The sequence below is a fragment of the Mercenaria mercenaria genome, chromosome 17, assembly GCF_021730395.1.
Source record: "Mercenaria mercenaria strain notata chromosome 17, MADL_Memer_1, whole genome shotgun sequence".
Classification (NCBI taxonomy): Eukaryota; Metazoa; Mollusca; class Bivalvia; order Venerida; family Veneridae; genus Mercenaria; species Mercenaria mercenaria.
Window position 1 is genome coordinate 66787629 of NC_069377.1, and position 24437 is coordinate 66812065.

The 24437-nt window shown below is 31.7% G+C and overlaps 1 protein-coding gene across 11 annotated transcripts in view; it reads left to right on the forward strand.

Moving 5' to 3' along the window:
• LOC123537521 (myelin regulatory factor-like) overlaps nt 1–24437 on the forward strand; it is a 99340-nt gene that overhangs the window by 48983 nt on the left and 25920 nt on the right. For 6 of the 11 annotated variants that reach the window (XR_008368121.1, XM_045321264.2, XM_045321268.2 and 3 more), the window contains 2 exons: nt 5323–5459; nt 22607–22844. Coding sequence is in view for 10 of the 11 variants with exons in the window: in XM_045321264.2 (XP_045177199.2) it covers nt 5323–5459; nt 22607–22844 (375 nt within the window). In the remaining variant the exon portion in view is untranslated. Of the gene's footprint in view, nt 1–5322; nt 5460–10183; nt 10350–11071; nt 11225–17815; nt 17956–22606; nt 22845–24437 lie in introns of those variants that run through there. The other 5 variants (XM_045321272.2, XM_045321273.2, XM_045321274.2 and 2 more) reach the window with 4 other exon arrangements.

The following is a 24437-nucleotide window of genomic DNA, read 5'->3' on the forward strand; positions in this document are numbered from 1 at the left end:
TTTTCTGTTTGAGATTTCACCCAGCTAGAAGAGAATCTGATATGGTCCTTGACTTAGTGAAAATACACATAAAGTGCTTAAGGTGATGTCACTTTTTGAATTTCCGGTGAATAACAAAAAACCAAAGAATATTCAGTTCTTTCCAAAAACCGTTATATCATGATTCAACCAAATAGTTTCCTTTGTCTACCAGAAAGGAACAATTTTTATATCTTAATATTGAGATTTGGTACCTTTATAACAGACAATAAACTAAAACAATAGACATTCATATGTGATGTCGGTGAACTCAACAAAGCAATTTCAAGCACAAATATTAAAGTGGAATGTAAAGTAAGTTACACATTACAATATCCGTCTAAGATACTTTCAAAAACAATGCATTTGCAGAATAGAGAGATAAAAATAATTTTGACAGCTCGTGAAAACTAATGACAAATTTTGACAGGTATATGATGACTCTTGACCTAATTAATTTTTTTCTGTTATTTCTAACTTCAGTTTGATTTTCATAAAATGGGTATTCTTTATTGTAGCTTACAACTCATACATTAAAACAATAAAAGAATATATTGTTACCTCACTGTTGTTTTGTCTATCCATCTCTCGTATGAATTCCTATTGTTTCAGTCATTTGTCAGTAATTAGAGCAACTCACAGTGTTGCAATCATACAAAACACATCCCTTATTTTCACATAGATATTGAGGATTTATCTAATGAGCACATGTATTGGAAACACAATTTCAATACCGACTGTGTATTGTAATAATGCTAAACTATCTCAGTCGTGACGTCTCCTTAAAAGTTTAAATTGCATATAAATTGCATGTAAGAATATTTCACCTAGAGTCATGTAACCATGTACAGTGACAGGAAGTTGGGGGGTGGGGTGAGGCACCTGTGTCCTATGGACACACATCTATCTTTGTGAAGGAAAGTCATACATTAGTCGTTGAGCCTTAACTGGTTTCTTTTCTTAGCCTCTAATATAGAGAACAGACATTTTCCTGTCACTAAATGAGTCTTTGTTGTGCTGCATTTGTTTGTCCATCTCAAAATATTGATGACAATATATTTTGACTAAACTGAGATGGTAGAAAAAGGAAGTGAAGTAAAAATGAACCAGAACTCTGTCTTGGAAGAAATACAAGATTTTCTCTAACAATGGTTTTCATTTTTCACATTTTTGACAATTTAAGACATTTACTTTGACTCTAGTGAAGGTAATTAAACAAAGCTTTAAAGTAATAAGCACAAGAACCATAACTCTGTATTGAATAATTGTAAAATTAACACAACCATTTAGTTTGGGATATGAATCACCACCTTTAGTGACTGGTCTGACTCGGATTGTCTCTCGAAAACTTTAAATGCCACTTCTTCCCAAACCCGCCTCCAAATAAAACCGAACAAATATAGGTAAGAGATTTTCTATTTATTTTATACACATTAAGATGTTGTTTACTTGTGGCATTTATTACAGATTTTTTCTTTAAAAGATTTTTTTCTATATTTTGTGACAACTGTTTTTTCTGTTACCTGGGCGATATTTTTTAATAATCAGAATCAAAAATAATTATCGGATTAGTCATTATATAATTACGCTGTTAAAAGAATCCTAATGTTTGTTTTGATTGATTGGAAAGTTTTGAGTGGAGAATGAGAGACAAGACCAGTGTCTCGAAAACTATTAAACAGCTTCACTGATGAAAGCGATTATGATATTATACAAATGTTCAAATCGTACCACGTTAAATCTCACTAAATCAGATCATATTAATGCGCGTTATTTATGTTAACAACTGTGACCCAAGGCTATTCTTTTAAAGATTTTTATCAAAATTAACTCCCTTGTGAGTGTTGAAGATTAATTAGTTTTTCAAATTGAAACCAAATTAGCTGTTTTTATACAGTGTACTCTGCTGTCTGTAATAGGGGTATGATTTCACTGCTAATTAAAAGGTGTTCCCCAAAACTACTAAAATTGAATTCAAAGCTATTGAAAAATAAATTTGGCGACACATGTCGACAGTTTTTTTTTATCTCTCCTAGTGCAGTATTTTAAACGAATTTTGATATTATGCCACGTGTAAACTATCGACTCCACCGGCAGTAAAATTTTGATCATTTAAATGGATGTCGGAAACCCAGGAATTTAATTTATACAATGTTTTACTTGCCTTTCATGCCGGTCAGTCACACTTGCGTGTGTACTCAGATCTTCCTAATTTTCATCTCATGCAAATGAAATTTTATAAAATCATCAACATGAAATGGACAAGCTCATATTCTCAGGACTTCCATGTCTGATTATCATCTTTTTAGTTATGCCTCGTTTCTGGACCCGCCTACTTTGAACCTTGTGTACTCAACTGCTGCTACGGTTTCCATACAATTATAATGAAACTTGGTACAAAAAATATTTATGTCATTAACATGAAGTGGACATGCTTATTATACTGTTGTTTTTTTTTAGTTCAGCCCTTTTTTGAACTTTGCCATTTTTACAACTGTGCTTTTACATTGCATACTCAACACCTACAATTTCTATCTAGTTTAAATGAAACTTGATGTAAGTATTTTCTAGACTTTCATGTCCGATTATTGTATCTTGAGTTGTGCCACAGTGGTACTACAGCTACATCTGTACCTTGTGTACTCAACTTCTTCCTCAGATCTTGGTATTCACCATCAAACATCAAGTGGAAGCAGTATCTGTACCTTGTGTACTCAACTTCTTCCTCAGATCTTGGTATTCACCATCAAACATCAAGTGGAAGCAGTATCTGTACCTTGTGTACTCAACTTCTTCCTCAGATCTTGGTATTCACCATCAAACATCAAGTGGAAGCAGTATCTGTACCTTGTGTACTCAACTTCTTCCTCAGATCTTGGTATTCACCATCAAACATCAAGTGGAAGCAGTATCTGTACCTTGTGTACTCAACTTCTTCCTCAGATCTTGGTATTCACCATCAAACATCAAGTGGAAGCAGTATCTGTACTTCGTTTACTCAACTTTTATCCAATTTAGATGAAACTTAATACACATGAGCAACATGAAACCAGCATATTTTGTTGAGTTATGCCCAAGTGTTTGACTTCGCAATATTACAACTACATTTGTCCCTTATGTACTCAACTACTCCAATTCAAATGAAACTTAGTATACATCATCAACAACAAAGGGACATGCACATATCCTTGGTAGTTTTATGTCTGATAATTATTTTAGCTCATCTTAGCACTTCCTGCTCATTGTGAGCTATTGTGATCATGCTGTGTCTGTTGTCCAGCGTGCGTGCGTCCATCAGTCCATCGTCAACAATTTCTTTAAACGACATGTTCAAAAGCACTGAAAGGATTTTGATGAAACTTGGCCCGGATGTTCCTTGGGTGGTCTTCTACTAAATTTGTTCAAACGGTTGCACATAGGGGCTGCCAGAGCTAAATATAGAAAAGTTTTCAAACAACATCTCCTCCTATACCACCTTTAAAACATCGCTGCCAGATGGCGTGGTCACTTTTACCTATATGTATATTAGTAGAAACTTAAAAACTCTTCTTGTATGAAACTGCTGGCCCGATTTTAAAACAATTTCAGACAAATGGGCCATAATTTCACACAAATTGTCCTTGTGTGACCTTCTACAGAGATTGTTCAAATTATTCTGTTTCTTCAAAAAACATGGACGCCAGAGGGCATGGTCACTTTTCCCTATATGAATATAGTGGAAACTTAAAAAAAATTCTTGTATGAAACCACTGGCCCGATTTTATAATTGTCAGAAAACACTGGCACTATTTCAGTATAATTTTACAGACATTTTCTTTGCATAACCATCTACAAAAACTGTTCATGCAAACAGCGTAACTCAAGGCGAGCAATCTAGGGCCAACATGGCCCTCTTGTTTTGGCTTTATATATTACTCTATCAAGCATTATTAGGAGGCATGTGACACATAATATTGACCACATTTTTAATCCCCCGCCGTGGCGGAGGGATTATAGGAATGGTCTGCGTCCGTCCTTCCGTCTGTCCGTCCTTCCGTCCGTAACAAATTCGTGTCCGGTCCATATCTCCTAAACCCCTTGAAGGATTTTCATGAAACTTGGGTCAAATGATCACCTCATCAAGACGATGTGCAGAACCCATGAGTCAGCCTTGTCGGTTCAAGGTCAAGGTCACAACTCAAGGTCAAAGGTTTGAGCCTGCCATTTTGTGTCCGCTCTATATCTCCTAAACCCCTTGAAGGAATTTTATAAAACTTGGGTCAAATGATCACCTCATCAAGACGATGTGCAGAACCCATGAGTCAGCCATGCCGGCTCAAGGTCAAGGTCAGAACTCAAGGTCTAAGGTTTGAGCCTTCCATTTTGTGTCCGCACTATATCTCTTAAACCCCTTGAAGGAATTTTATAAAACTTGGGTCAAATGATCACCTCATCAAGACGATGTGCAGAACCCATGAGTCAGTCATGCCGGCTCAAGGTCAAGGTCACAACTTAGGGTCAAAGGTTTGAACCTTCTATTTTGTGTCCTCTCTATATCTCCTAAACCCCTTGAAGGATTTTCATCAAACTTGGGTCAAACGATCACCTCATCAAGGAGATGTGCAGAACTTATGAGTCAGCCATGTCAGCTCAAGGTCAAGGTCACAACTGACGGGCAAAGGTTTGAGCCTTTCATTTCGTGTCCACTCTATATCTCCTAAACCCCTTGAAGGAATTTTATAAAACCTGGGTCAAATGATTACCTCATCAAGACGATGTGCAGAAATTATGAGTCAACCATGCCAGCTCAAGGTCAAGGTCACAACTAAGGGTCTAAGGTTTGAGCCTTCCATTTGGTGTCCACTCTGTATCTCCTTAACCCCTTGAAGGATTTTCATCAAACTTTGGTCAAATGATCACCTCATCAAGAACTCATGAGACAGCCATGTCAACTCAAGGTCAAGGTCACAACTGAAGGTCAAAGGTTTCAGCTCTGTATCTCCTAAACCCCTTGAAGGATTTTCATGAAACTTTGGTCAAATGATCACCTCATCAAGACGTTGTGCAGAATTCATGAGTCAGCCGTGTCAGTTCAAGGTCAAGGTCACAGCTAAAATCAAAGGTTTTACCCTTTCACTATCCATAGAAGTGGCGGGGGATTTAGCTGTCTTTCAGACTGCCTTGTTTGTTTTTAACATAGCTTGTGAAACAGAAATATTTAAGTCTCTGTTTGATATTGTTTGTTTGTTTGTTTTTTATGCTGTATGAGGGTAGGGAGAAGGCTTCATTGAAATAATGTCTGTTATGATCTGATTTTCATTTCAGGACATTACCAGACAGCCCTCCGGACTCAGAACCGTACTCCCCTCCAGACGGGCATCCACACACAAACGGACAGACAAATCACCATGGACACACTAACAACCACACTCACACAAACAATCACCATAATACTCATCAAGGTTGGTACCAGTCGTGTACCAAAAGTGTTGGTACCAAGCAGATACTACCAGTTTCAGTTTCTTATAGCATTGTTGGTACTGAAATGTTTCATGGTGGCTATTGACAATAAAAAATCTATTAGATTTTATCTCTTCAAGATGGATACAAGCAAATGTCCCTATAAAACAATTATTCCATCTCAGTTTCATTTTTTGTCAGATAAGGTCAAGCTGTTACCCAGATTAAAAAGATTTAAACACATATTTTAGTATAATTTTCAAGATGTTCAAAAATGTGAGAAAAAAAAACAGGAATTAGTAATATAATTACAGAGATAAAAATATCACCTAACTGGTAAATAAAATGCTTTTCTTTTCATTTAATTTTGTAAAAATTAAAAAAAAAATGAAATGTCAAAACAATGTTTTTAATTTTAAATGCGGTTATCTGAATGATCCAATTAGAGGAAACTTGTCATTCTATCAGATATCTTTTACAGATTTAGAATGGGGTCAAAGTTAAGAATTTGTTAGTACAAACTAATTAACATTTTCTTGCTAATCTTGAAACAAAATCTACCCAGCTATTGTTGGAAAAAAAATAATCTAAGAATGTCGCAAAATAAAACCCAAGAGTTAGGTCATGGAAGTATTAAGAAGTCCATACATTTAGGTGCAAACAGTTGACAAAGTCAAATGAATTGCACAATATACATGAGTGTCGAGAATTTTTATTTGTAGTCCCAAAGCATTTGCCTTGACTAAATACCTGTACTGATATTACTTCAGATTTTTAATTTGCAATGGATCAGTAAAAGTTTTTATAAATTAAAAACAGCGGGTCAAGAAAAAGCACAGCACGAATTAGAGACAGGATATATTTGAATTTGAAAACAGGACTTGGGCATACAGAAACAATGGATTGTCTGAAAATCAACAAAAAGCATAGCATAACTTTTCAGTGTAATCAGACCACGGCCATGACTCTATGTAGGTGTTTACTGGTGTCTGGTTACTGGTAGAAAACAGTCTATATTCCATTTTTGTTACAAGAGCCGAGGACCACACCTGTCATACATATTATTACAAAACAAGAATAAAATGTGACTTTTTAATTAAAAAATGCAGCTGCTTAATTATGCACAGTAAAGGCATTGCAATCATTAATGATTAATTATTTATGCATGTGATCAGAGTCCAATATCAGAAAATATAAAAAGAGTGTCGCATTGCGATGTATAAATTCTCTCTTATTACTGACAAAGTATTCAGAATGTCAACATTGCACTGTTGAATGTTGAGTCTTTAATATTCGGTATTCTCGTTTCATAAATAAATAAGAGAAATTTCGTATAAGGCGCTGTCAGAGCTCCGAAAAGCCCGTCATCAGATAGTGTCAACATAACTAATGTTGTCTTCGGACCTCACCTGGTACGGTTTGGCTCGGACATTCTAGATTAGTGTAATTATTCACGAATAAAATCTTTTATTAGGCCTGTTTGAAAAGGTTAGAAAATGTTCATCGATGATATAGTTTGGTAAATAATGAGAAAAATGGAAGAATTCATTGACCTATTTTGTAAATTCATGCCAAAAATTTAAATGGATAAATAAATACAATTGTAAATTCAAATTTCAAGTACAGTATTAATTGAAGATTTCTTAAAAATTAACTGCTAGAAGATTTGATCAAGGATTTTGTAAGTCCAGTCCAGATTTTAACGAAACTCTTTACAAAATACCATTATTAACAGTATTATCATTTAATAAATATTTTGTCAGAGTTATTTCCCTTTTTATTAAATTATATATTTATTATATATATATTGTTTTTGGTTGGTTAAAGTTTAATGGCACAGTTTTCAACTACACTGTATATTCTTAACTACTGCCCCTAACAAGTGTTGACTGGTCTCAGTGAAGGGAAAGACCGCTTTTAGCTCAACTACTCAAAGAATAGGTAGAGCTATTGGACTGACATCTGACTAAAAATTGTCGGTGTCCCGATTTGGTTAAGTTTTTGTATGTTATCTGGTATCTCAGTAACCACTTATGGGAATGAATTGAAACTTCACACAGTTATTCACTTTGATAAAATGACTAACACTGCACAGGTTCAATAACTCTTATTTTGCCTTTTTACAAAATTATGCCCCTTTTTAAACTTATATGAATTCAGTTGATAAGGCTGTTGAATAGTCGAGCGTAGCTTTTGTTGGTTTAGAGAGCACAAAGGCCCAGGTCACTGTAAATAACCCAAGCTCTAAAAATTCTTTGGTCACTCTTCCTCTAACCACTTTATTATGTTACTACATATTTCTTTGACCTACAACTGATAGTCCTATTACAACTCATCCACACCCCTATTACACCACTATTACACCCCTGTTACACCTCTGTGTTCAACCAGCAAGTAAAAATATGTTTTGCTGTTATTCTTCCTCTCAACACTTTGTTACTTAATGATGTTTCTTATTATACACACCATCTACCCTCCTTCCCCGTCTACATTCTACCTACTCTGACCCCCACCCAAAAGTCATTAAAAAAAACTGTCTATAAATTTTGTTTTTCATTAACAGTTCAGTCATTTTCACTTTCCAGCTTACAGACATTTTGAAATAGCCGAGGGCACCAATCTTCTTAAAAGTCTTGTTGATAGCTCCTGAACTACTTTTGCTAAACATGCAACTTGATTTTCATCAAACTTATTACGTAGAAAGAATCAGTTGCACTGATTGTATTGTTGCTATATCTTTGAATAAGTTAGTGTTTTGTTATGTTCATTTAAAGTTACCTTCCATAGAATTGCAAGCATTTATATCTTTATTTACGATTCTAGACTATGAAATAGCAATTGTTATATATTAAATTCAATATTTTTACCTTGTAATCACTGATTTTTCATGGAGTACCAAAGCCTATTTTTAGAACGAGAAGTTTGATATTTTGTCGGTTTTCCCCATACATCGAAAAAAAAAAATTCTGGATATTAACAGTCAACAATGGCAACCCCAGACAGCAGTTCTGAGATTTCAGTAAGATAATTTTAGCGTAACTTGTATGTTTTGGTTCACAAAATTTTAATTATTTTTCCACACAATCGTTAATCGTTTCTGTCTCGGTTTCTTAAGTCCTGACGTTGACATTCTTTACATCTAGGAATAGATGTCTGCGCATGCGCGGAGGTTAACTGTGCTATTTCTGTATTTTGCTTAAGTGCCATAGACAACAGTTAGTGGTTTCATGGCCGTATTTGCCATCAAAATCTTCGAAAGTATGCAGATCTTTACAAGTTATTTGACCACGTACTAGTAGAACTTTATTTTTCTGAAACAAAATTTAATTGTTTTGTGGAAAATAGCTTTAAAGCATAATTATCTGATTATATATAATTATGCACCTGTCAATATTTTGCCCGCCCAGGGGAGCGGCGGGCATACACGGGACTTTAGACAGAAGGCCATTCCCGACAGGCGGGAATTAGACAAACATTTGATGTACCAACCAGGCTCTAGGGTGGGATTTAGACAAAAAAGGTTGTCTCTAGGGTGGGGATTTAGACAACAATTTTTTTGAAATGTCAAATTCCCTTGGGTCAGCCCGCCGCCCCCCTGGGCGGGCAAAATATTGACAGGTGCATTAGCTTATATTGATTTTGACAAAACTGATGTTTTTCAAAGATTAATAAATGATTTCAGGCATGCAGAAATGGTGTAACAGTTATAATATTTATATCAATAATAAATTGTGTCTAGATCATGAATATTGTATCAGAGCCAGAAAAATATTGATTGTGCTGTTAGAATAAATTTTAACATTTTGATGGACATTTTTACAAAAATTTGAACATCACCAAGTTACAATAAAAAAGAGTTGTTTTAATGAGAATTGGACAGCATATATAAAAATCATTATATTCATTCTTTACATTAGTTGTTTCCCATAGATTTAATTGCAAATAGAAATCTGTAAAAAAAAATATGGTTGACTCAAAGAAATCCATGAAAACTTACTTATTTTTCATTTTTTTTTGTGCTCAGATATATTTGCAAATACATGAAAATGTACATTTAACAGTTCTAAAACTATAGTGTACTATTAAAAACTTTGAAATACCTGGAAGGGTGATCCTTTCATGGTTCTATTTAGGCAGTATGTCAAAAAAAATGACAGTTATTTAGTAGCTTAATAAATTTGATTTATTTGGTGTTCTGTATGCTTTCTTTCTTTGATTTTGTTCTTTTCATTTTCATTTATATTAGCCTGGACCTAAACCTTAAACAAAAAATAACAAAAAGTAACCTTGGACATTTTTAGTGTATATTTTATTTGTAAACTTTCTATAACTAAATGGCTGTATATGTATCGGACATCTTCTAAATTGTCAATCACCGATTTTAATTTATTTCACACTTACAGTTAATTTAATTTTTAGTTAAACGAGGCATAAGAATTACACGCCATTGGGATAATTGGCTTTTATTTATGTGATATGTGCCGTACTTATGACTTACTACGAACAATACCGCACATATTACATTTCAAACGGCATTTACAAAAGGCAGTTACGTGGAAAATCACGACGTATAATATTACAAACCTAGTTGAACTATTGACTACTTCATTCAAATCATCGACTGGCATGGTTTTGTCAGCCTTGTCAAAAATAGCCCTATTGTAAATGCGACATATCTGTTACACGTAATTAACAGTAATTTTTTAACGTACTGCAATTTCAGCCCAAGAAAGGCAAAAGAATATGTCTGAGTTTTTTTTAAATATATGGCTGGTTACGAGCATAATGATTTAACGGAAATTATTTCATTAAAATAAAGATGGCTGAGGGTGGTCAGTTTTTACAGAATGAGCTTGATGAATGGGATTATGGGATTGATTTTGGAGAAAACGGTGAGTCTGATGGAAACATAAAATAAAACAGAAGCATTCGATAATTGTTTGCGATTGATTTTGTGGCAAACAAACATGTATGCAGTAACGCTATGCATTTTTGTTTTGATGACTGGAAACAAACATTTTGCAACAAGGTTTTTAAAAACCCAAAAACAGTGGTAGATACTAGTAAAAAAAAATGATTGTAACTTGAAGACATATTTATAAAATTTTATTAGCAAAGTATGACATTATGATATTATATTGATGGAAAAATATTTTTTCTTGCAGTAGTTGACAGAACTGATGCAATATTTGTGTACTTTACCATTTTAATTTATAACAGAACACCTAATAATTCAACATATAGCAAGATTTTTACAGGCAAAAGAACATGAAACATATTTTCATTAATATTATTCTTTGGGCGGGAAAGATTAAAAACTCATACTAGTAGAGGTAAGATTAAATTAGAGATATTTTCAGTAGAAATTACGTGATAGGTAATATACCTTGTCATTTAATTGACCTAACTTTTTCTTTTGAATTCGGAAAATATGGTTTTACACAAGGAGACATCCCGATTTGTTACGGATTTTCCGATTGTCAGATCGAATGGCAGAGGTCAGGTGTTGTGAAGTAAGCTTACCATAACTAAATTACGATTATTTATATCATTCAATGGGTTTAATGGTTATTCAAAAAAGGAGATGGTAAAAAGGTGGAAAAACCTCCATTCCGTCTACTTAAAATTAATTACCGGCAATGACGACTATTGATGTACAGTGTATGTCTTTTGAATATGTCTGTGTTGAATTGATCTTGTAGAAGTAAAAAGCTTCTTATTAAAAAGTCAATATGGAATTATCTCTTATAAATTTAACATAAAAAAGGTAAATGCAAATTAATTTATTTGCTTATATGGAAAAATATTTTTCACAGGAAGTGTAATACTATAAATTAAAAAGAAAATTGTTCTCTAAATATTTCAATATTATGATGTTTTATAGTAATATAATATTTTGATAATTTTTACTGATTATTGCATCAGTGTAGGAGGATATTTGTTTGTTTGTATAAAAGATTGAAGTATTTTTCAAGAAGTGAACAGCTGGGGTCTGTTTCATAAAGCTACTTTAATAATAAGAGCAAAATTTGAACTTATTAGCGAAAGGTGCTTCACATGAATCCTTACCAGTTGATTTATTTTAACTGCTCAACATACAACAGAACAGAGTCCAGCAGAAATATAATAGTTATGAAAAAACATTGAATCAAGATAAGTAAGTAAGTAATATGATTATTTAAGTTATACTCACTGTCCTTGAAAGTGTGGCAGCCATCCGTACTAATATAAGACTTTGGATTTTTTATGAAACAGGGTCTAGCCCCAGATGCAGTATTTTCATATGTGGAATATGTAAAATCTGGTGTGCACTGAAAAAGATATTTTTATCTTACACATCAAACATACAGATCATATTGAATTTAATATTTTGTAAATATTAAGGTTTTATGAAAATTTATTTGTCAGACGACAATATAAATATACTGTTGATATTCTAACCCAGTAAACTCAATCAAAAGACAGTGAATTTACCCGGATATAATCTGGTGTTATATTTCATAATTATATACCTTATTTTATTATTAAATGAGTCCTTGCCAGTCCACCATTTGTGCTCTTAGCCAGTCTATAGTTCAGGTTTAAAAGTCAAAACTTAAGCAAAAAAAACCTTGAAATTTATTTCTAATATTTTGTTACATTTGAAGACTTATCTTTATTGCTTGCACTTGGTCCTCTTGGCTTTGGGCATTTACTTTTGACTAATGACAGGTATACTAATAAAATTGTACAGGATAGAATTCTGAAACCCATGCCCAAAACGGTACACAATAACCGTTGTTGGCACACTGTGTGAAGTGTTAGTCACCAGAAGTTACCTTTATGTACAAAAAAACTCATTAAACGGCAGTGCTTTGCCCTCAGTAGCTTTTGGCACTCTAAGGCAAAACAAGCACTCAAGTTTTACCCTAAGTCAATGCATATAACCCTCGTGCCAGTAGGTTTAGTTGTGTCATTGGAACCACCTTCAGCATTCGTTTGCCTTACCATTGTAAAGCTGTCCGTAGCATCATGAATGATACATTTAGATTAACTGAAAATTATAAAATTTCAATTATAAATGACATTTTTAAACTTGTGCAGTATTTAGTCCAAATAAATACAAAGTTAATGATAATTATTCCTGTTCCTTTTTTAAGCCCAGAGATATTAATTTCAGCAGTAGATTTGGTTTTAAATAGTTAGTCTACGTGACTTTGTTAATGTAGCGTTGCTATTAATTGCAGGCTTAAATTAAAGATTTGTCCTAATATGGAAATAACTACATGTATTATTATCTCATTAATTTGGTATTTTAATTGTTTAAAAATTAATGGGCACATTTTTCAAGCCTTTGAATTTCCTCATTTCTATATATGCTTTCAGTAATTTTCACACAATGGTTATAAATTTTCAGTGCATTTTTTTAAATAAAACAGTGAAAAATAGCTGATTATTTTCACAGTCAAAACATCAAGTGAACTAGTACAGAACAATATTCCAATATAAAGCATAATTTTTTCTGATGTATAAATGTTAATAATGATAAATTCTTTTAAAAAAGTTAAATAGTTTTTCCAACATAAACATTGTTGCTTCGTGACTTTTGTACCAATTTGTTGAAAACTATATTTGGAAAAAAAAACATAATATAAACAGAAAATTAGTTTCTAGCGAATATCAAAATTTGTTACATATTCATTTATAAACTCCGTTTAGTTTCAATGGAACCTGAAACGTCAATATTTTTCCATATTGACGTTCATATTTCATGTCTGGTGTGTGACGTCACAAATTCATGTATGTTGTTGCACTTAAAATTTCTTTAAAGGTGCAAAATAAAGACAAATGAATAGACATAAATCTTAAAAAAAGACTACACATTTTGAAATTTAGTACTAAACATTACGATAGCCGTGCAATATTCCCTTGAAATCAACACATGTACAGAGAAACAAACGATTGTTTCTGTATTTTCTTAGACTGACATGGAGGGTCATTTTGTCCTACTTTCGTGTTTATCGCTTTTCCGTAATCGGTCGGAAATTCTTCGGGATCACGTGATTTTGAAATTGTTTCAAACGAATATCCATTTGAGACGCGCAACAAAATAACTGTATTTCCATGATGGTAATTATGCACGACTTGCATGAAAAATATGAGATGTACAAAATTTAAATTTAAAATTGACAGTGACATATATTAGGCCAAGACAATGTGTTTAATGTCTAAAATCTTATTAAATTAATGTACATAAAAAAATATAAGTTGCACATAACAGTTGTATTTGAATAAATAGGCTTGTATTCATATTCTATAATTCTCTTTAAGGAATGTAATTGTATAAAAAAAAGATTATGTATTTCTTTAATTAAGAAATAATATAAAGAAAAACGGTGTTTTAACGTTATTAATACATGGAAAGAGGTTATTTATGTCTGCGGAATAATTTCATGAGGGCATAGCCGGAGTGAATTATTCTGGCGATGTAATAACCAATTTTGAGTGTATTAATTTAGGTAAAATATTAATTTGCTATAGATTATTTCGATTCTAATATGCCCTTAATCTAAAACAGTAGATAAAATATAGTAGCGCTCTTTCTTGGTCGCAACAAAAACATTGACATCATCACATGTTGACGTGACGTCATTTTTGCTTAAGGAGGTAGGTTACCTTGTTACAAGGGTAAATTCAAGTTAGTTAACCGCAGCATTTGTTTGTATTTCGTGTAATATGAAGTTTAACCTGCTACAATCTCAATTTCGTTAGTCTCTGTCCCTTCAATATCAATTTTTATCCAGGTTTGAAGAACATGACCCTCTAAAGGTATTTCATATTGAAAGAAGAAGGAAAATACGGATATTTAACACTTTTCAGTGTATTTTAGTTACATTGATATCCGTAGAAGTCTGCATAATTGATAATTTTACTAGTATACACGTTAGCTTTCTGATATAAGCTTTAAATGTATATGTCGTGGGGCTTGTGTTTCCATGGTAACGCATTTTCTCTCATTTTTAAACAACTATGTATAAAAATAGGGGTTTTCGATGGCTTAAGTGGCATTCTGTTAATGACTAACATGGAATATTTGGGAAATATTATAAGCAAAATACCATGCACTTTACATGGTACCCTATTTTTATGCCCCCGAAGGGAGGCATATAGTTTTTGAACTGTCTGTCAGTCTGTCGGTCTGTCGGTCTGTCAGTCTGTCCGCAATTTAGTGTCCGGTCCATATCTTTGTCATCGATGGATGGATTTTCAAATAACTTGGCATGAATGTGTACCACAGTAAGACGATGTGTCGCGCGCAAGACCAAGGTCCGTAGCTCAAAAGTCAAGGTCACACTTAGACATTAAAGGATAGTGCATTGATGGGCATGTCCGGTCCATATCTTTGTCATCGATGGATGGATTTTCAAATAACTTGGCATGAATGTGTGGCACAGTAAGACGACGTGTCGCGCGCAAGACCCAGGTCCGTAGCTCAAAGGTCAAGGTCACACTTAGACATTAAAGGATAGTGCATTGATGGGCGTGTCCGGTCCATATCTTTGTCTTCGATGGATAGATTTTCAAATAACTTGGCATGAATGTGTGGCACAGTAAGACGACGTGTCGCGCGCAAGACCCAGGTCCGTAGCTCAAAGGTCAAGGTCACACTTAGACTTTAAAGGATAGTGCATTGATGGGTGTGTCCGGTCCATATCTTTGTCAACCATGGATGGATTTTCAAATAACTTGGCATGAATGTGTACCACAGTAAGACGACATGTCGCGCGCAAGTCCCAGGTCCGTAGCTCAAAGGTCAAGGTCACACTTAGACGTTAAAGGTCATTTTTCATGATAGTGCATTGATGGGCGTGTCCGGTCCATATCTTTGTCATTCATGCATGGATTTTAAAATAACTACGCATGAATGTGTGACACAGTAAGACGACGTGACGCGCGTAAGACCCAGCTCCGTAGGTCAAAGGTCCTAAACTCTAACATCGGCCATAACTACTCATTCAAAGTGCCATCGGGGGCATATGTCATCCTATGGAGACAGCCATTGTTCTTAAAGTTTACAGTAACCATGGCAACAGAGATGTTTAAAATAGCTTATATCTTGCTTTTTGTCATAATTTCTTATAAAAAAATGTTGAATAAGATTATCTTTCTAGTTAATGTAGCTTTAAAACATATTATTTCTAACGTAAGTTATATTTTCTTGTTATTTGCATTGATTCAAACAAATTTCACAGCTTAGAGTACATACGGCAGTACCCCTCGTCTGGCATTTTTCATGGAAAAATCGTTCAGCATGCTGCTATTGTTCTCATTGATATTGTTGAAATGAAAATAAAAAGCCGAAGCTGTGTTTCATAAATAGACCAGTGTCAACGCTTTTGAATTTTACATTTAGATACATAGGTCACAGGCTTCGTTTCCATGGTAACATCAATTAAATTTAAGGAACCACATTTTTCTACTGAAATTTGAACAATTTTAGATCTTAGTTTTAGTATATAAGTAACAAATTATCAACTGAACCTGAAAAATAGGTATTACAAATCAAACTGCTAGATTTTTTATTTGAAAATGGCCATTACAAGTAACCTTTCATCCAACTATATTCCAAATAACATTGGTTACCATCATCCATTTTCTTACAATCCGCATAACGTTTCAATATAACTACATAAAAGAAACAAAATATTGATGATTATTCAGAGCAAAAGATTCATAACAAATATTTCAGCAAATATTTGTTATTTGAAGATAGTTAAATTAAAGAAAATGCACAGAATTACGTACTTTCAAGATAAAAGCTATTAATTTTGCGCGGTAACTGACACACGTCAATGATGTCATTTTAAGGCAACATTGTTTTGAAGTGTTTCTGCTGCAATTGATTCATTATTTCTGCATTATTAAACCATAAAGTATCGGATCGGAGGCAGCTTCATGATTTGTTTTCAGGAGAATGAATATACAAACACATTTTGTCGTAAACGTCGTCGTAAATCATCACGTTAGCTTCCGGTAGGACATGCGCACATACAAAAATGAAGGTAACCTACCTCCTTAAGCGTGTTTTAACAGAAACAAGCATATTAGAATATGAATTAAAAAGTGTAAGTGTATAAATATAAATAAATGTTAAGTTATCATAATTAATATACAATTAATATGCAATTAATATAGCTATTTTCTTATTCTACATATGACAGGAAGGGAGGTAATTTTAATGATAATTTCATTAAACTTTCCAATGGAATATAATTTTTGTGTAAAACCATGTCAAAAGTTATGCAATTTTCTGGAAATTTTATATTTTAACTGAATTTAACATTTGAAAATCTGTCTGATATGAAACCAAGTTTAAAACAAAATATTTCAAATAATTAACGAAAATGAACAAAATTATAAAAACTGCCAACAATCCATTTATTAAGAATATGCTGGCAGGAGCTTTAATAACTGTTATATGTGCATTGCTAAAAATCTGTATAATTATTTTGAATCCAACTTCCTGCTTTTAATTTGGCTGCTCCATCTAACTGCATTTAATATTTTGGTGACAGCCAATCATAAAATAAATTTTTTAACAAAAAATTGTGTATATTTGCTGTAAATTATATTCATGGTCGATGTCAGTGAGGTATTGACTGTTATAGAATCTTGCAAATATAGACTCTTTTCAATTACCTTTGTGAAATATATTTCTGTTTTTGACATGTTTTGTGCGCTGAAGATTAGCTGGATTTTAGCTAGATACATCAAAATTTTTTGTCTAATCAAATATTGACAAAAAAGTCGACTCTAAGAAGAGAAAAGTTGAAATATTTGTTCTTGCAGAAAAACAAATAAAAGAAGACTGGTACAAACTTTGACATTAGACTGAACCTCAATTATAACTATTTTAAACCCAAAGATTTTTATTTGCTTTTTTTAAAATCCTGAGGAATCTAAGGGGAAAATGTATATTATGTTTAAATTTTTTTTATTCATTACAAACAAGGATTGTATATTTAATTAAAATCATTTTTGTTTCAGCAATTTTAAATAATAGCATCAAATTTTTTTATGAAAGCTGTTGATCGATAATTTTTTTGATAATGATAATTTTTTTACAATTGTATATTGGATGTTGAAATATTCACATTGTGCGTACCTATGAGTTAATAATCGAATTTGGGTATCTTTGTTTTATGCGCTTGATTTGTTTGCAACTGGTGTTTAATATCTGATAACAACACGTCCACAAAAATGTCAGAATTTGTGAATCTTCTCTTGCGTGTAACAACATATGTTTCAATTACCAGAAGATATGAAATATAATTTGATTTAGTTGCTTAATTTTACATGCCATGATGTATGTATACACGCGCTATAACATTGGCGTTTCTCGTAATTAAGACGCAAAAGACGGAGATTATAAAATGTGTTTTAATTCTATATTCCTTATGTAAATGGAATTTAAATAAATGGCCGAAATGTATTCCTGGAGAAACACAGACTATGAAGGTTGGTGATCATTTATTCTAAAAAACAAAACTGTCATGCATTTTCCTCGTATAAAGGCAAGACGTAAAATTTTAAATTGTGTCCTCTGTAACGCTTCAAACTTGTGCTAAAACATAAAATCATTGTCACATATTTGCTTGAAGTGGAAGAACTAATTTTTCCTTGAAAAAATACTGTAATTTCATTAGAATTTAGAAGGTATCGCCTATTATTTTATAAAAATAGAAATAGTTCAATCCCTAAATTATTGTTAGTATTGTGTTGACAGAATAGTCAAGTAAAAAAAGATGTAATAATATTTGTGTCAATTAAAACAGTCTTGTACTACAGCAACAAACGCTTGTCGATACCATTAGAAATATTACATTTTACAAATTTTATACTTCTGCATTCATTTTTAAATCAAGGTTTGTTAACAAATCAGATATTTTGGGCGGCATTTTAATGTCTGGCCAGTGCCAGAAAGATAAAATATAAAATTGGTCAGCAACATTTTTTTTCTAAAAATGAAATAAGAAATGTTCATTGATTTGTTCATTGCAGTTTTCTAAAAATTTACAGAAGATGTGAGGAGGCCCCTAGTTTGTACTGCTACCAATAGCAGCTATACTTAACACTGACTTAAGAGAAGTAAAAATACAGAATAATATAAATAACGTATAAGTATAGTCTTATTGATATTAACAACAAATAAATAAAAACTTGCTTTGTTATGACAGTGATATAGTTATTTGAGTTACGGTATATATATAAAATTATATCACTTTAATAAAGAGTCGAGTACATGTCAGGAGACAGTCATATACCTAAACTTGATTGTGATCATTCAAATTTTGTGCTGAACCTCATATCAGAAAATAGGATGAAACCTCTATTTAGGTTTTGTAAATATCAAGTTACTATTATGTCTACAATTAGGAATTAGTTTGATTAAACATAAATTTACAAAAGACATTGAATACATAATTTGTTATACTAGTTTGAATAATTATTTGAAAATTTTATTAAATCACAAGATCAGTTAGTCAGCTAACTGTTGTTAACTGCAGAAATTTTAAACATACAGAGCTACCATTTTAAAAAAAATACTGAAAACAAATTCTATAATAACATAAATCTGAGACAGTGGAACTAACAAATGAAAAAATATTGCACACCTACCTGTCATATCTCTGGCCTGTATTTCAAATTTTATTTATTGAAATCTCAACTAAGTGTTGAAGTTTTTGCTCTCTTTTTTCAAATTCATTCAGTTTTGATTTATTCTTTTTTTGCAGAAAAACAAAATTTTTTAAAACTTGCAAAATTATAACAAAAGCTTCTGAAACAAAAGAAAAAGGAATATCCATGTGAAGATTTTTCTTTATAATTAATTTATTTTTTTATTTTTTTTCTTTGGTTCGTTCATATGTTAGCTCACTGGATTTGTTTATTTATTTATTTATTTATTTATTTATTTATTTATTTATTTATTTATTTATTTATTTATCTAAATACTTATTAATTTTTATAAATGTTTATATTTATTTATTTTTATTTATTTATTTATTGTTATGAATTATATAAAGCTTGATAGCATTAGTAAACATTATTTGAGTAGATGAAATAATAACACAACAGAATAATCTTTTAATGATAAAATACATAATAAAAGCAGGATAAAAAATCATTACATGCAGAAATTGAGAAATTTTGTTCAAAATATTTCTATCATATATTCATGACGTTGTTTATTTCATATTTGTTGACTTCCTGATGAAGACAAAATAAATTGTTGTTCCTTGTAGTTCTCCCATTCTTTGTATAATAATAATGATAATGATGATGAGAATAATAATAATAATAATAGTAGTAGTAATAATAATAATGAGGGTGATGATTATATATTCATAATAAAAGTAATATAAATAGTAATAATGTTAATGTTGTAATATTCATTATAAAAGGTAAAAAGATGCATATATGCAGGAAATTAAATTGTTCAAATTATATTTTTGAGATAATAATAATAATAATTATTGTAATGATGATGACATTATTAATTACTATTATTATTATTATTATTATTATTATTATTATTGTAATGAGGATGACATTATTAATTACTATTATTTTTATTATTATTATTGTAATGATGATGACATTATTAATTACTATTATTATTATTATTATTATTATTATTGTAATGAGGATGACATTATTAATTACTATTATTTTTATTATTATTATTATTGTAATGATGACATTATTCACAAGTAATAGAATATGAATTGTTATTTTAATGTATAAAAAGGTACATCCATTTTATATAATGGTAAAACAGGGTTTTTTAAATGTTGTAATGATGCAGGTATTTACTGACCTGTAAAAAGAAAGAGAAATGCCGGAAGCCATTATTTTGCTTAAATAAATGATTATACGTTTTGAAAATAGCAATACAAATTTTCGTTTATTTTTCTCCGTGTATCTCACAGTAATAAACTGTTTTTTCTTTTAAAGATTTAATTTACCTTAAGGAAAACTTTAAGTTTCATAAAATTTCAGATTTCTTTTGCAAAACATAAAATATGAAATATTTATGGGAGGAGCAGCCAGGTTTCAGTAATGATGACAAATTTTCTTTTTCATCATACAATATAGACAATATATATTTTAATGCCTAACAGACTTTTTGGTGCTTCAGTGTATCAAATTAATGGATATCTCTTCTATAAAAAAATAATTTTTTATATTTTGTGTATCAAATTAAGTTCAGCATCCTTTCCTAGCTAAAAGTTAAATTGCATTTTTATCTGTTTTGGTGTGTCAACACTAAATGGATTGGAAAGATTCATTCTGTGATATTTAGAAATAAAATGTTGACACCAGTATCTTACCTAAATTTTTCAAAAATTATTTCTTTCTGAACAAAATATTATGATTCATCAGAAAAGAATTCACTGAGGTAACAAAAGAATATCTCATGTTTAGAACCAGTGTCTATAATTTTTAAGTGTCTTGTTCATTATTTAAATTTGTAAACGGCCATAGGTATTTTGTATATGCCAATTAAATTATATGCCAGTAAATCTTAAACTGAAACTGACCTAATTTTGGGGGTAAAAATCAAGTCTGTTTAAAGTCAACAAAATAACCTATATGAGCCGCACCATGAGAAAACCAACATAGTGGCTTTGCTACCAGCATGGATCCAGACCAGCCTGCGCATCAGCGCAGTCTAGTCAGGATTCATGCTGTTCACTTTCAAAGCCTATTGGAATTAGAGAAACTGTTAGTGAACAGCATGGATCCTGACTAGACTGCGCTGATGCGCAGGCTGGTCTGAATCCATGCTTGTCACAAAGCCACTATGTTGATTTTCCCATGGTGCGGCTCATATATTTTTATAAGCAATTTGGACACTATTACAAAAAAAGAAGAGATTTTTTGTCGGAGAACTTCATTTTATATAGAAAAGATAGTGAATGACTTGTGTCCGTTTTTAAAGTTGTTATATGTGCTGTGCTTCTGTGCTTCATCACAAATTAATGTACGTGTCATTTTTTTGGACAGCAACACTGAGGACATTGTCAAAGTCAAAGTCTCAAAGCATTTTGTACACGAAGCCACGTATCAGATTGCAAAACTTAGTGACTTTAATGCCTCCGCGCTTGTGGGCGTGTATTCTACGCCTTGTTAATAGCTAAACCGTAGGGTACACTCCGGCAGAATGTGAAATTTATTGTGTACAAAATTGTTTCATTATAATTTAGTGTTGTGTCAAAATTGAAAACTTTAATTAAAATAAAATTCATTTTATGATTTCAAATGAACAGGCACATGTTCAGAGATAAAATTTGCAGTGTATAAATTCAACTCGAATTTATTTTTAATTGCTTAACAAATATGTATAAGCCGTCAGTAAGGGAATATTTAATGTGTTCACCAAAGTGATTACTAGCATTTTGTAAAAACTATAATAGAATTATCTTTAAAATTGATGAAATTGTCATAATTGAATTTAAGTTAAATTAAAGATACATCAATGGTTTCATGTTTATTTGTAAGAATGAAATTAGGAAAATGCATAAATATAGACAACATTTGTTGATTAAAATATCTCACTGGATGCAGCATTGTCAGAAGTTGTATACCTGTAGCTATGAGTGAAAATGTTAAGTTGGCTATCATGAGTGAAATACATTTTGCTTTTATTATGTTTTTTTTTTAATTTCATGTTTTTCAATAATTTTGACTTTTTTTTACAAATGTGAAAATATATTTGATATTTTTCACTGTTGAACCCACTGCCAGATTTATTTTACTTCATAGTATCTAATAAATCACTGAAAAATGTACTAAAAGTTGTACAATTATACCCAAGAGTTTCAGTGCAATCTGATTATTATATTTTTTGTGCAGTTGTCCTAGATTATAACATTGTAAACAATTAGGCAGAGTTACAAATGGAATGGATTTTGTTTGCATTTATAAATAGACTGATAGATCATATCACATGGCTACTTGATTTACATATTATCCAGATAAAATCCCAGCTTATAACCTTGAATTTGGTGCAAACATCCAGCTACAAAATATCAAAATTGAAATTGAAGTTTGTAGATTTAACAGGGAGCATAAAATTTAAATCATTTTTAAAATAATTTTTCAGAAAACTCGAAGTACACAGTGACATCAACACCGTCAACCATGTATCACGCTCACCACAGACCTCCGGGGATGACGCAGCCAAAGACCCTCGTCACAATGCCCGGGTACCATGAGCCCCCATTGCTCAACCATCTACCCCCCACCTCACATCAGCCCCAGCTTCCTCCTGTAAGCATGCCCCTGAATGTACCCCCACAATCAGGCATGAACCCTCAAATACTCACTCCAGGAAATCTCAGGTAAGCCCTCAAGAATTTTTTTTATTCAATTGCAGAAACTAGGTGGAAAAATGTTACATCTCAAAGTATGATTGTTGAAATGTCTTTTTCACCAGAAGCAATATATCATTGGCGTAGCAGCCTTGAGAAAATGTAACAAAAAATTCTCTGGTCTCAAGTAAAAGATAGCTTGATCTTATATATCAACCAAAACCAGTTTACTTTTTATTTCGGGTTAGTTTTTATTGTTTTTTGTGTTTTTTTCATTGATTTTAATCACAACTTACCCATTTATAGTAGTTCTGCTGTTTGGTCAACCAGAAGTCATTGCTTAACATCACCCCTGTGAAATAGGTTCATGAACTTCATGAATTTATTCATAAATTTGTAAGAATTCATGAATTATTTCATGAATTATCAAGAGTTCATGAACTACAAGAAAAAGTTCACTTACTTAAATTCATGAACTCTCAAGTTCAAGAATATTACTTTCATTTCATGAACTTGTAAATGTAGTTCATGAACATTTCAGAAAATCCTTTAAATAATTTAAGAAATTCATGAACTTGAAAATGAAATTCAGATAATGATTGAAATTGTGATTCAGGAACTACAGGGTTATGGTTTTCCCCTCTAAAAGATTTTCTAGAACTAGTATTAAGTTCTTGAACATTCAAGAACTTCTGAAGAACTTAAAGAACTGTTCCTGAACCAGCATAACAGTTCTTAGACTGTGGCTCTAGAACAGGGATGGTTCTTGACCATTGGTTCAAAAACTGCAAAAGTTCAATAACTTACAGAACTTTACCAGTTCCTGAACAGTTACTGTTGGTATTACTATTAGACTAAGAACCAAAAGAGGTTCATTAAAAGTACTAAAATTCAAAACCTTTTTCTAGTTCAGTACCAGATCTTGAACCCAATTGTGAGTTTCTGAACTGTTCATTCATTAAACATAAAACTTAGGTTTATTACCTTTTACAATAATGAATAAGTTCATGAACTGTTCGTGAATGTTCATGAACATTAAATTCATAATGTCACATGATCAGTTTCCATTATTTTGTTGCATACTGGGAAATTTTTTGCACATGTGATTCAGCAATTTTTTAGAAGTTTGTGCAGCAAATAAGAAGGAAATATTTATCATACTACAGTTAGGAATGGTTTAAAAGGAACATGAGTATACTGAATATTAAGTAAGTAATGATGGTGTTGTCATAAATAATTCATTTTAAAAACTATAAAATCCTTTTAAAATGTCACAAGTTTTCATGACCCTGAAATAGTTCATGAATAAAAATTCATGAAAATCAAAATTTATGTTTCATGAATTTCAATATTCATGAACTTGTTCATGAATTAAAATTCATGGAAATCAAAATTTATGTTTCATGAATTTCGATATTCATGAACTTCTTCATGAATTAATATTCATGAATAAATATTTATGAGAATCAAAATTTATGTTTCATGAATTTCAATATTCATGAACTTGTTTCTTGTATTATTTTTAATTCATGAAACATAAATTTTGACTGTCATGAATATTTATTCATGAACTATTTCATGAATTTGATCATGAACCTTTTTCACAGGGGCATTCATACGTGT